Genomic DNA, 12696 nt, shown 5'->3' on the forward strand with positions numbered 1-12696 from the left:
CCGGGGTAGACAGGGCCAAATATTTTTTTTTGTTAAAGAAACCAACAGCGTATACATTAAATAGTAATACAGTATTAATCTTATGCTATTATAAGGCCAATGACAAGTTTCTCTTACTATTATTTCTGTAATAAAGTCAATAGTTACTGATGAAGAAAGTACTTATCGCTTAATCAAGACGCAAGTATGTTTCAAGTCTCTAATTTTAGGTGTGAATAAAAAAGTTAAATTTAACCGAATTGGAATGGCAATCTGTGGATTGAGTGGTTTGAAGTGCTTAGATTAATAAATACTCATAAAAATTTAATGGAGTGCAATCAAGTAAATAATCTTGAAAAGATTGATAGGCCATAATAAATATATAGATAAATATATAGGTAAGTACGGGACAAATTACACAGATTGAGTTAGCCTCGAAGTAAGTTCGAGACTTGTGTTACGAGATAACTAATTCAACGATACTATATTTTATAATGAATACTTATATAGATAAACATCCAAGACCCACGCCAATTAGAAAAAGTTCTTTTCTCATCATGTCCTGGCCGGGATTCGAACCCGGGACCTCCGGGGTCACAGACGAGCGTACTACCGCTGCGCCACAGGGATTGTCAAATATAATATTCAAATTCATATTCGGCTGTTTGGCTTAAATTTCAAAGATTCAAATACCTACATAGTGACAGGATGCTATCCGATCGCCTTAAAGAAAAATTCTAAGTTTAAAAGCTTATCCTTAAGTCGCCTTTTACAACATCTATGGGAAATAGATGAAGTGGTCCTATTCTTTTTTCTATACGTGCCATACTTCGTCTTTTTTGAAAACATGTCTTTTCGCAAACAAAGCATTACAATCCCGCCTACTTATAGTTTTTGTAGTGTTTTTACTGGTTTTTAAATAAAAGCAGCGAAGTACAATAAAAGTTAAGGCTGTACAACAATGTATTCATGTCACGACAGATTTTACTGCAAAAAAGTAAACTGTCAAAAAGCGGCGCCATGACAACGCGAAAAGTGTTTGACAATGTCGTAAAATCGGAATACGAATATTGATCTAACAGGTAAAAACACAATAATTCTTAGTTCTGCTTGCTTCAATAATGGATAAAGCTTTCGAGATTCAAAAAAATGTTCGAGATAATGCTAAGACGCTGCAAACGTACTTGACAGATTTGCAAAATTGGGAGATCGAGATGAAACGAAAGGAGGCCGCACTCAACGGCGAGTTTGAGCAGGTCTATAGCCTATTTTATCTCTCCTAGTATCGTAATCGTAGATTTATACTTGTTATTTTAATATATATTTTACTATCCTTCTCTCAAAAGGCGGAAAGTGCTTAGAAAAGTCTTGTTTCGTCATAAACGTTTTCTTTGGAAATGTAGGTAAATTGCAATTAAAGTAAAAAAATACGAATCTTTTTTGTTGCTTCAAGGATTTACCACCCGTTCGAAGCAAGATAAAGAAGGAAAAACCACCTGTAGTGAAGAAGGTACCAGAAAAACGAATTCCATCGCATGATTATAAATCCTGGGAAAAATTTGATGTTGTGAGTACCAGTTTCATGTACTTAAATTGGTAGTAAATTTGATTACGTACCTTTCTGTGTGTCTTGTAAATTTTTAACCAATTTTTAAATTAGATTTGGGAAGATGTGTCATTATTCCTATAATTTTAAGGTTATGTCAAAGCAGAAGTTCTTATTAGGCAAAGTATTTCATTTAGACTTTCTTATCGGAAGGGTGATGTACCTACCAATGTTAGTTTTTTGCATGCGCCAATTAATATGACAATGTCCTATTCCGTAAAAGGACCCATTATTGAAATTGCATCGCAGTTGCATCCTTCACACTCTGGAGAGGAGCCAGGGTATGCCTTTGACCATGGATCCTGGAGTGGGTTAGTCAGGTTTTTATACAAAGCAACTCCTATCTAACTTCCACAACCTGCCTGAATATACATTTCACAATGTTTTCCCTCACCATATGAGCATTGGTTAGTATTCAAACTTACATACATACATAACATACATAAAATCATGCCTCTTTCCCAGAGGGGTAGGCATAGACTACCTCTTTCCAATTGCCACGATCTTTGCATACTTCCTTCGCTTCATCCACATTTATAACTCTCTTCATGCAAGCTTGGCGGTTTCGGGTACTCTTGACCTGACCATTTACCGGGATGTCCTTAATTTGATCAAGATACATTTGTCTAAACAAACTTATGCTTTAGTATTGAAATTATTGGTTATGTCTCGCATGGTCAGCTACATCACCATTCTTATCTATGCCTGCAGTACAAAGAATTATAAGTCTCTTTTTTAAATTTCAGGACAAAGCATGCGAGGAAGTAGATATGGAAGACATTGGACCTGTTTCTCTTGACAGCAAGAAAAGTAAGGATGCTAAACTGGAGAAGCTCAGAGAAGAGGCTCAACATGAGAAAGAGAGGGTGAGTATTCACTTATCCCTTACATACATACCATTATACCTGTTTGCTGTTGGTGTAGGAAGAAATTGTAGATTACACCTTGCAACAATTCCTATAGACCTCTCCTGCTTTTTACGTACATAAACACGTCACGTCTTTATCTCTTGCGGGGTAAACAGTCCCAACACCACCTTGCTCAGCGGAATGGCTTTATGATGAAATTGAGATTTGAATTGCACGTAATGTACCATTACTTTATCTCGGGCGTTTCGAATCATGTTAAAATGATCCGTGGTCACAGAGTGGAAACTTTTTTGAATTCACTTATTATAAATACTTTTGTTTGTTTGTTTGTTTATTGTAAATATTTTATTTAACTAAAAATTTGTTATTTACATGACTAATTTTTAGTTGCACATAGTATACCTACCGTAAAAAGAAATGCACAACAATAATATTTTTTTTTTCTTATCTTAAAGGGCAATGCATATGTGAAGCAAGAAAAGTGGGATGAAGCTATATCCTGCTACACCAGAGCTATTGAGCTGGTCAAAGATGATGCTATATATTACGCCAACAGAGGGCTCTGCTATCTCAAGAAAGACAGGTTGGTGTTAATTATATTTTATTATGTTTTTCCGTTTCATTTTTCGAACATATCGGTATCAGATTAAGGATGTCCTGGCAAAGGGTCAGGTCAGGAGTACTTGCATGAAGAGAGTTATGAATGTGGATGAAGCGAAGGAAGTATGCAGAGATCGTGGCAAGTGGAAAGATGTAGTCTGCCTGATGTAGTATGTACGTATGTATAATTTTTATATTTCTATAGGCCATAGCAATGATCATGTCCTTATACCTCTTTCCATTGGACTTTAGTCTCTTACTAAAAACTAAAAGGTGATTGACTAAGACTAATATTTTCATCCAACAGGAAATGTGTAATTTAAATTAATTTTACCGCAATTCGCTATAATTACACTGTCTGAATATACATCATATATTTCCTATTGTTACGGAATGTCAAAAGCTTGAATGATAGACACCTGTCCATGATTCTTTGAATAAAGTGGCATGTCGCTTTTTATGGAGTAAAACGGGATAGCGATAGTTTATCGCGCGATAAATTAAATCACGCCTTTTTCCTTTTTGCTTCAGAGACAGGTCAACTAAGTATATAACTTTAAAATAATGTTTATGTTAATCTCCTGCAGTTTACACCAAGCAGAAACAGACTGCACCGAAGCCCTACGCCTCGACCCCACCTACGTGAAGGCGCTCCAACGCCGCGCCACCGCCAGGGAGCGCCTCGGGTCCCTCCGCTCAGCCTCGCACGATCTGATTGAAGTATTGAAGTTGGAACCTAAAAATAATGCGGCTAAGAAACAATTGGATACTATCAAAGCTAGAATGGGCACTAAAGGGGTATGTATTAGTTATTAAATAATAAATCTTCTTCTTGCCGTGTGGTTCCCGGCACAAATACAGAAAAGAATAGGACCACTCCATCTCTTTCCCATGGATGTCGTAAAAGGCGACTAAGGAATAGGCTTACAAACTTGGGATTCTTTTTTAGGCGATGGGCTAGCAACTTGTCACTATTTGAATCTCAATTCTATCATTAAGCCAAATAGCTGAACGTGGTCATTTAGTCTTTTCAAGACTGTTGGCTCTGTCTACCCCGCAAGGGATATAGACGTGACCATATGTATGTATGTATCTTCTTCTTCCCCCTGGCTTTAGTCCCGGTTGCATCCTCACCACTCTGGAGAGGAGCCCGGGGTATGCCTTTGACCATGGGAGTCCTTTATTGAGTGAGTCAGGTTCTTACATGAAACCTTTTCAGGTAAACTTAACCCATATTTGATCCATGGTTACACATCCAGTTGCCTGAATATACAGGTTAGTATTTAAACTAATGTACATAATTTCGAAAATAGTCATTGGTACATTGGCCGCTGTGGGATTCGAACCGGTGCCTTTATGCGCAACACGCGTTTTAACCAGGCACCTTACCGATCCGACCATCGACGCTGTTCTTCTAAACTTCCAAATCAATGTCTATCTAATTGTAATTATTGTGAAAACCTGTTATAATTAAAATACTCCGTAAATAAGTGCCGTGTGGTTCCCGGCACCCATACAAAAAAGAAAAGGACCACTCCATCTCTTTCTCATGAATGTCGTAAAAGGCGACTAAGGAAAAGGCTTACAAACTTGAGATTCTTCTTCAGTCGATGGGCTATTAATTAAGCCAAATAGCTGAATGTGGCCATTTAGTCTTTTCAAGACTGTTGGCTCTGTCTACCCCGCAAAGGATATAGACTCGATCATATGTATGTATGTATTAAAATACTCAAAATTTCAGGCCAAGTCAAAGTCGTCTCCATCCACAACACCGATTATCGAGAACAAGTCTATAATGAAACCCCACGGCCAAGTCAAGATCACGGAGCTACCGGACCAGCCTAAAGTGGAGGAGGTGGTCCCGAAAGTCATATCGCCCGATGAGAAGTGGAGAAATGGTGATGGTGAACCGATTACTGTGATCAAACCAGTGAAGAAACCACCGCATTTGAGGTCAAAGGTAATTTGAGGTCAAAGGTCAAAGGTAAATTGGCTTATATTCAGTACGTACGTATCTTGATCAAATTAAGGACGTCCTGGTAAAGGGTCAGGTCAAAAGTACCCGAAACCGCCGAGCTTGCATGAAGAGAGTTATGAGTGTGGATGAAGCGAAGGAAGTATGCAGAGATCGTGGCAAGTGGAAAGAGGTAGTCTCTGCCTTCCCCTCCGGGAAAGAGGCGTCATTTTATGTATGTATGTATTCAGTACATCATATATTGACCTTATGGCGCAGTGGTTGTGCGTTTGTCCGTGACACCAGATGTTGATAGAGGATGATATTTATTTATTTAGCACCTTTTCTTTGCTACAAAACTAACTTGGAAGTTCAAATTTACCTACATACATACAGTCACGTCTTTATCCCTCACGGGGTAGACAGAACCAAGTCTTGAATAGACTGAAAGGCTACGGTCAGCTGTGCGGCTTTACAATGGAATTGAGATTCAAATAGTGACAGGTTGTTAGCCCATCGCCTTAAAGAAGAATCACAAAATTTATAAGCCTATCCCTTAGTCGCCTTTTACGACATTCATGGAATATAAAGGAGTGGTCCTATTCTTGTCTATTATATACAAACAAACAAACTATTATTATAATTATATTTTTTTCGATCGTGGGAATGAGGTAGTCTCTGCCTACCCCTCCGGATAGAGGCGTGATTTTATGTATGTATGTATATTTTTTTCAGAGAATGCTCAAACCTGTTCAAATCAAGGAGATCCCCTTAGGCAAGGTGTCTGCTGAAAATGAAAAAGCTTCAACTCGCATGAAGATTATAGAAATTGAAGATGATAAGGCGCATGGTGACAGTAACAATAATGATTCAGGGAAAAATGTCGGCCCTCTTTACAATGGAGACAAAGGTAACATACATACATACATACATATGTATAGTCACGTCCATCTCCCTTTCGGGGTAAACAGAGCCAACAGTCTTGAAGATACAAAGTTACAAATGTAACCTTTCTTTTTTACATTCGAACATGTTTTTTTTGTAAAAGGTCGTGTATTGGTCGTGCCGTGTGGTTCAAGGCGTTTAAGAGTACAATTATTGTGTCAACCAAGTTGTTAAACCATACGACAATTATTAAGCGATATAATAATATCCTATAATAATGAATAAAAAATTTTGAATTTTGAATTTTGAATTTTTGAATTTTGTGGCGTTGTAGTCTTGGTGCCGTGTGGTTCCCGGCACCAATACAAAAAAGAATAGGACCACTCCATCTTTTTCCCATGGAAGTCGTAAAAGGCGACTATGGGATAGGCTTACAAACTTGGAATTCCTTTTTAGGCGATGGGCTAGCAACCTGTCACTATTTGAATCTCAATTCTATCATTAAGCCAAAAAGCTGAACGTGGCCATTCGTCTTTTCAAGAATGTTGGCTCTGTCTACCCCGCAAGGGATATAGACGTGACCATGTGTATGTATGTATGTTGTCTTATTTTGTTATTTTGTGTATTCTTTTTTTTGTTAAGAGTGCGTGGGTTTTGCTATAGACACGGGCAGTAAGTAGCCGCTGGAGTATAGCAAGCTCCTTAATGTTTACTCCTAAAGTTAACTCCTTACCTGAAACGTTTTACTAACATGCCACAAGGTGCATACTAGACTCTTATGGCAAATAGGTGAGGTTATAATGTAACCAAGATTAAGACAGGATGAAGAATCCTATCCTAAAACATTATTAATGTGAAAGTTTGAAAGGATGTGTGGATATTATGTTTAATTTATTTCAACTTTATTGCACAAATAATGTTGATACAATTGACAATGAAATTATTGACGGTCACTGTGACGCAGCCGTAGTGCGCTTGTCTGTGACACCGCAGGACTTGAACAGGGTTCGAATCCCGGCCAGGGCACGATGAGAATGAATTTGTGGCGACATCTCTACGCCACTCGTCACAACATCAAATCAAACAACTACTGTCAATCATCGCGAAGAAATTGACGCGATCAACCAATAGCAGCGAAGAATCTAAGACGCGATTTCAAAGATTTCACGGATTGGAGCTATATATACAACCTCCGACACAACATCGTCTGTCGCGCGGTTCCCCAGGCATAACACCTAGCCTGGCGGAAGATCTTCCCTTTGGGGGTCGAGCTGAATTTTCGCTCCCGCTACAAATTCTCTGATTGACCTGGAATATATAACGGGAGCGAAACCCCGGGGCGCGGTCATACATCGTTATCGAACACTTCATATAAATGTGTGGCTGCCAATAATCAAAAAAATCTGGAAACTTAGACAATTTTTCCATTTTCAGGCAAAGGAGACGGTAAACTAGCTAGTCCAGAATCTGCGAAACTCATCGCGGAAACCATATTCAACGAGAAGGAGAGTTTGGATAAAATGGTACCTCCAGTCAATAGTGTTCAATTCATGACCGGATGGAAGTGTCTCAAAGGACACGATTCGGCCAAGAGCCATTATTTAAGTGTGAGTATGTTTGTTTGTCTATACATACATAAAATCACGCCTCTTTCCCGGAGGGGTAGGCAGAGACTACCTCTTTCCACTTGCCACGATCTCTGCACACTTCCTTCGCTTCATCCACATTAATAACTCTCTTCACGCAAGCTCGGCGGTTTTGTTTGTCTATACTTATCTTATGTGCCGTGTGGTCCCCGGCACCAGTACAAAAAAGGATAGGACCACTCCATCTCTTTCTCATGGATGTCGTAAAAGGCGACTAAGGAATAGGCTTATAAATTTGTTTTTTTTAGGCGATGTGCTAGCAACCTGTCACTATTTGAGTCTCAATTCTATCTTTAAGCCAAATAGCTGAACGTGGCCATTCAGTCCTTTCAGATGTGACCATATGTATGTATGTATGTTTGTACTTATCTTATAAATATATTATGAAATACTAGTGTCACAATGTTCGTACCCGTATTCCTCCGAAACGGCTTGAACGATTCTCATGTAATTATGTGAGCATATTGAGTAGGTCTGAGAATCGGCCAACATCTATTTTTGCATACCGCTTAGTGATAAGGGTTGTCCACACTTAACATTATTTTTTTTACTAGAAACTACTTAAAAATTATTTATATGGCAAAACAACGTTTGCCGGGACAGTTAGTAGTAGTATATATTTGGTTCTTCAAATTAAGGGATTATGTCTATCGACAGCGCCATCTAATTAATATGTGTGAACTTATTAGTATTTGACATGCAACATACACATACCACGTATTGACCGCGTTGTAGTTCCACCGATTTGCGCTAGATGGCGTTGTTATGTGATTTTACCATATTTTTACTACGCTTTTATTAGCTTGGGTTGTATGTATGTATGTAAGTATGTATGTATGTATGTAACGGAATCTTTGAGCTTAATTTTCACTGGTTTCTAAACGTCTGATCAACTTGGAACTTTGCACACGTATCAAGGACCGATGACAATGCAATATTTTGATAAGAGTTTCTCATTATCCTTATTAAAACTGCCAGGATTAATAAATTAATTTTTAGATCCTTCGTATGAGAGTAAGAGAGACAGAGATAGCACCAGTGCCAGTAATCTCCATACAAGAAACCAAGAAGTTCTGACGTATAAGGAGTCCAAAAAGAGATGTAATATATTTCCATATAATGTTACTATTAACCTGATGCTTTTTTATTTTATCGCATCGCTCCATTTAGAATTACCATTAGAAACAATAGTAGAATTAGTAGAATATTTTAAAACAATAAAAAATATATAAGTAATAAAACAAAAGGAGTAAATGAAAATTGAACAACTAAATTTACAACAATACGAGAATAAAGTTACTACCTACAGAACTTTGCGATATTTAATACGTATTTAACATATTAATGCAATTTTTGAATTAACATTAGGTATCTTTTGCCTATTTATAATAGCAACACTGTAATACTCGTTTGGAAAATGAGTGACAGTTTATTTATGACAAATAAGTTTTGCAGTAAGTTTTGAATTCGATTCGATCACCTGTAAACTTTCTTTCTTTCTTACCGGTGCCTGTGTATTTACCTATTTGCACTTTGTTTTGTGCTGATAACTTGTCGTTATTTGGAGTTTGGAATCTTCCGTTGAGTCGAGCTTTGTTCTTCCGAATATTCGTGTGATTTTATCATCTGAGATTGGACTCTGACTGTGTTCACTGTGTTGTGCAGATATTTTGAGATAGGACTCCTGTAAAAAGTACCTGATTATTTGAGATAGGACTCCCAAGTTTGTGTTTGTTTTTGTGAAAGACAGATTTTACAACAAAAGTGCCACAATGTCTTCAGATAAACATTGTTGCGTTCCTGGTTGTAAAGGCAGTGGAGGTATGTTTGAAATATTTTTGTTCCTGTATCAATCTGCCTCTTAATCTTGTGGTTGATTCCTGGCAAGGCCACAATCGAAAATTATTATGTTTGCTGGATAGTCAAAAATATTAGTAACAGTGATTTATCACTATAAAATTCTTTTCAACTGGGTTTAACAATCATCATACATACATATAATCACGTCTATATCCCTTGCGGGGTAGACAGAGCCAACAGTCTTGTAAAGACTTATAGGCCACGTTCAGCTATTTGGCTTTAAGATAGAATTGAGATTCAAATAGTGGCAGGTTGCAAGCCCATCGCCTAAAAAAGAATCATGATGATGAGAATATTAAGAGATTTAATCCAGTCAGGCCACATATAACTTTAAGAAAGTTAGTTGTGAAAACCTCCGGCGATGGGTGCATGGTTGCGAAAGTCTTTTCTAGTAAGATAGTTATACTAGAAGTGTTAACTTCCAAAAAATAATTGTATAAAAAAACAAAAAAACTACGCGTTTTATTGCTAATCGAACTAATAAATAGAAAATAAATAATAGTTTAAAAAAAACTAAAAAACTACGCTTTTATTGCTAATCAAACTAAAAAATAGAAAATAAAAATTAATGACAAAGGAATTATAAAACAGTAGTAGCAAGTCGAACAATCAGTTATAGTCAATTACCTCCGATTAAAATTATAACAAAATTAAATTTATAAACAAAACAATTTAAATCAGAATAAAAAGCGTGGGGTGCATTTTACTTCATTTTCATAACTCTCTTGTCATAAATATATGCTAATAGAATGATTTTAATATTTACTACATCAGGCACCCCACGCTTTTTACTCAGATTTAAATTGTTTTGTTTATAAATTTCATTTTGTTATAATTTTAATCGGAGGTAATTGACTATAACTGATTGTTCGACTTGCTACTACTGTTTTATAATTCCTTTGTCATTAATTTTTATTTTCTATTTTTTAGTTTGATTAGCAATAAAAGCGTAGTTTTTTAGTTTTTTTTATTTTGAAATAATGACAACTGTAGATCGCGCGAGTGTTTTTTGTTGAATGTTGTAACTAAAGGTCCAGTAAAGTAAAATGAAATGAATTCATTTCATATAATATGGTGTTATAATATTCAATACATATCTAGCTTTGACTGTACAAAAGTATTTATTCACTTCAAAGCAAATATTCCTATATTTTCATCAAATTCTGAAACAAGTCGTGCGCTTCATTTTTCGTTCAAATCCTAGTGTCTCGGTAGTACGGGCGCTTACCATCTAAGAGTTTGAGTTTAATTATTTATTTCTTCGCTTCCAGATTATAGAACCATCTAAAATCCCGTCCATCTTCGAGAACGCTCTAGAAAGTGACATACTATCGGATCTTCTGCGCGTACTAACGAATTATACGGAGAAATATAAGGAGAAGACTGTGAAGGAGTATTTGAAAAATATTTGCAGGGTGAAAAGATTTTCCGCTCTGGCCATGTTCTTGTCCAACAATGATAGAGAGCGTAAGTATATTTTAGACTAATTATTTTATTGGCCGTGTGGTTATCGGCACTTTAGAATAGAACCACCCCATATCTTTACCATTTATGTCGTAAAAGTCGACTAAGAGGTAGGCTACTGAACTTGGGAATCCTCTTTTAGACGATGGGCTAGCAACCTGTCACTTTTTGAATCTCTATTCCATAAAGCCATACAGCTGAACGTGTCCTGTCAGTCTTTGCAAGACAGTTGGCTCTGTCTTCCCCGTAAGGGTTATAGGCGTGATTATATTTATATAATATATTATAATAATATAAGAGTACTTATTTACAAACATACATACAATAATCGTTTATTTTGTTAACTTGTTTCAGACATCGAAAAGCTACTACATCACTGTGTGGTTAATGAGGCCGCCACCGACGAAGAGATAGCAGATTTGAAGAACAAATATGAACTCTAAGACTTGTATTGTAGGGTAGTTATACAATTGTAGATCAAATAATTATATTATTATTGCTTGGACATTTTGGGACATTGGTTTTTTACGGATTTTCAACCCTTAAGCGTTTTATAAATTAGAGATTCTTCTTTTAGGCGAAGGGCTAGCAATCTGTCACGTATCTCAATCTCAATTCCATTAATAATCTATTCGGCTGAATGTCGCCTTCGAGTCTTATCGACGCTGTTGGTTCTGTCTACCCCGTATGGGATAAATACATTATATTGCCGTGCCGTGTGGTTCCCGGCACCAATACAAAAAATAATAGGACCACTCCATCTCTTTCCCATGGATGTCGTAAGAGGCGACTAAGGGATAGGCTTATAAACTTGAGATTCCTCTTTTAGGTGATGGGCTAGTCACTATTTGAATCTCAATTCTATCTTAAAGCCAAATAGCTGAACGTGGCCTATCAGTCTTTACAAGGCTTTGTTGGCTCTGTCTACTCCGCAAGGGATATAGATGTGATTATATGTATGTATGTATGTAGTATATATGTTGCGATGAAGGAGAACAACTTGATGGTGTCTTTAGTCCTGATTACATCTTCATCTCCCTGGAGAGGAGTCCTGGGCACGTGTTTGATGATGATGATGACCATTATTCTTGATTCGGTCAGTTTCTTACACGAATCGACGCCCGTCTGACCTCCGTGACCTTTGTAAGGAACCTAATCCTTGTGGCATCATGGTTGCATCCAGTTTCCTAAATGTGCAGGTTACCCCACGATGTTTTCCCTCACCGTGAGAGCATCGGTTGACACTTAAACTAATGTACAGTCAAAAGCACATCAACTTATATAACTTCAAATAAGCCTCATAGAATTCTATACAAGGTCCTGATATACGGTTGACTGTATTACTCATTCATTACTACTACATTGGTATACGGTTAAGGTCGGATATGAACCTTTGCCTTTATGCATCACGATATTTTATACGGCCACCTTAACGGTTTGACCACCGATGAATTGGTACGAAGATTGTTCTCCAAATTCAATACTTATGTCCTGTAATGTCTAAGTTATTGGAAATATAGTCATTCAGTCAGTCATAATGACTTTGATTTTCTTTTTGATTGGGTGCAAGTATAGTTGATTTTCTGTGATTAATTGTTTAAGTTCGAATAAAATATTTTCCAAGAATACTTTGTATCATTTCTAGTTAAAAACAAATACTTCAAAACATATCACCTCTTTACCCCTAATATAAGGAGATAATAATTGAGACCAAATTGATTTTATATTTATTTATTTATTTTTCATTTATCTAAAAGGTACAGCGTGTGATTACAATAACAACATCGCAACATCGTGAGGAAACCTGCACATTCAGGAAACTGAATGTGTAAC

General features: G+C 36.8%; 1 protein-coding gene across 3 annotated transcripts; it reads left to right on the forward strand.

The window, feature by feature from the left end:
• The first annotated feature begins 978 nt into the window (after nucleotides 1-978).
• Nucleotides 979-12140, forward strand: LOC106137921 (RNA polymerase II-associated protein 3). 3 transcript variants are annotated; one of them, XM_060949682.1, is made up of 11 exons: nucleotides 1017-1061; nucleotides 1171-1235; nucleotides 1433-1546; nucleotides 2332-2451; nucleotides 2910-3037; nucleotides 3642-3852; nucleotides 4796-5014; nucleotides 5744-5918; nucleotides 7328-7500; nucleotides 10671-10866; nucleotides 11218-12140. In XM_060949682.1, the coding sequence occupies exons 2-11, from the start codon at nucleotides 1194-1196 to the stop codon at nucleotides 11304-11306; spliced, it is 1467 nt and encodes a 488-aa protein (XP_060805665.1). In that variant the 5' UTR covers nucleotides 1017-1061; nucleotides 1171-1193; the 3' UTR covers nucleotides 11307-12140. The 3 variants fall into 3 exon arrangements, with proteins under 3 accessions (XP_013194328.2, XP_060805665.1, XP_013194327.2); XM_013338874.2 differs by lacking the exon at nucleotides 1171-1235 and having other exon boundaries at nucleotides 979-1061; XM_013338873.2 differs by lacking the exon at nucleotides 1017-1061 and having other exon boundaries at nucleotides 1068-1235.
• Nucleotides 12141-12696: the final 556 nt, after the last annotated feature.

The sequence above is a fragment of the Amyelois transitella genome, chromosome 19 (assembly GCF_032362555.1).
Source record: "Amyelois transitella isolate CPQ chromosome 19, ilAmyTran1.1, whole genome shotgun sequence".
NCBI classification, from domain to species: domain Eukaryota; kingdom Metazoa; phylum Arthropoda; class Insecta; order Lepidoptera; family Pyralidae; genus Amyelois; species Amyelois transitella.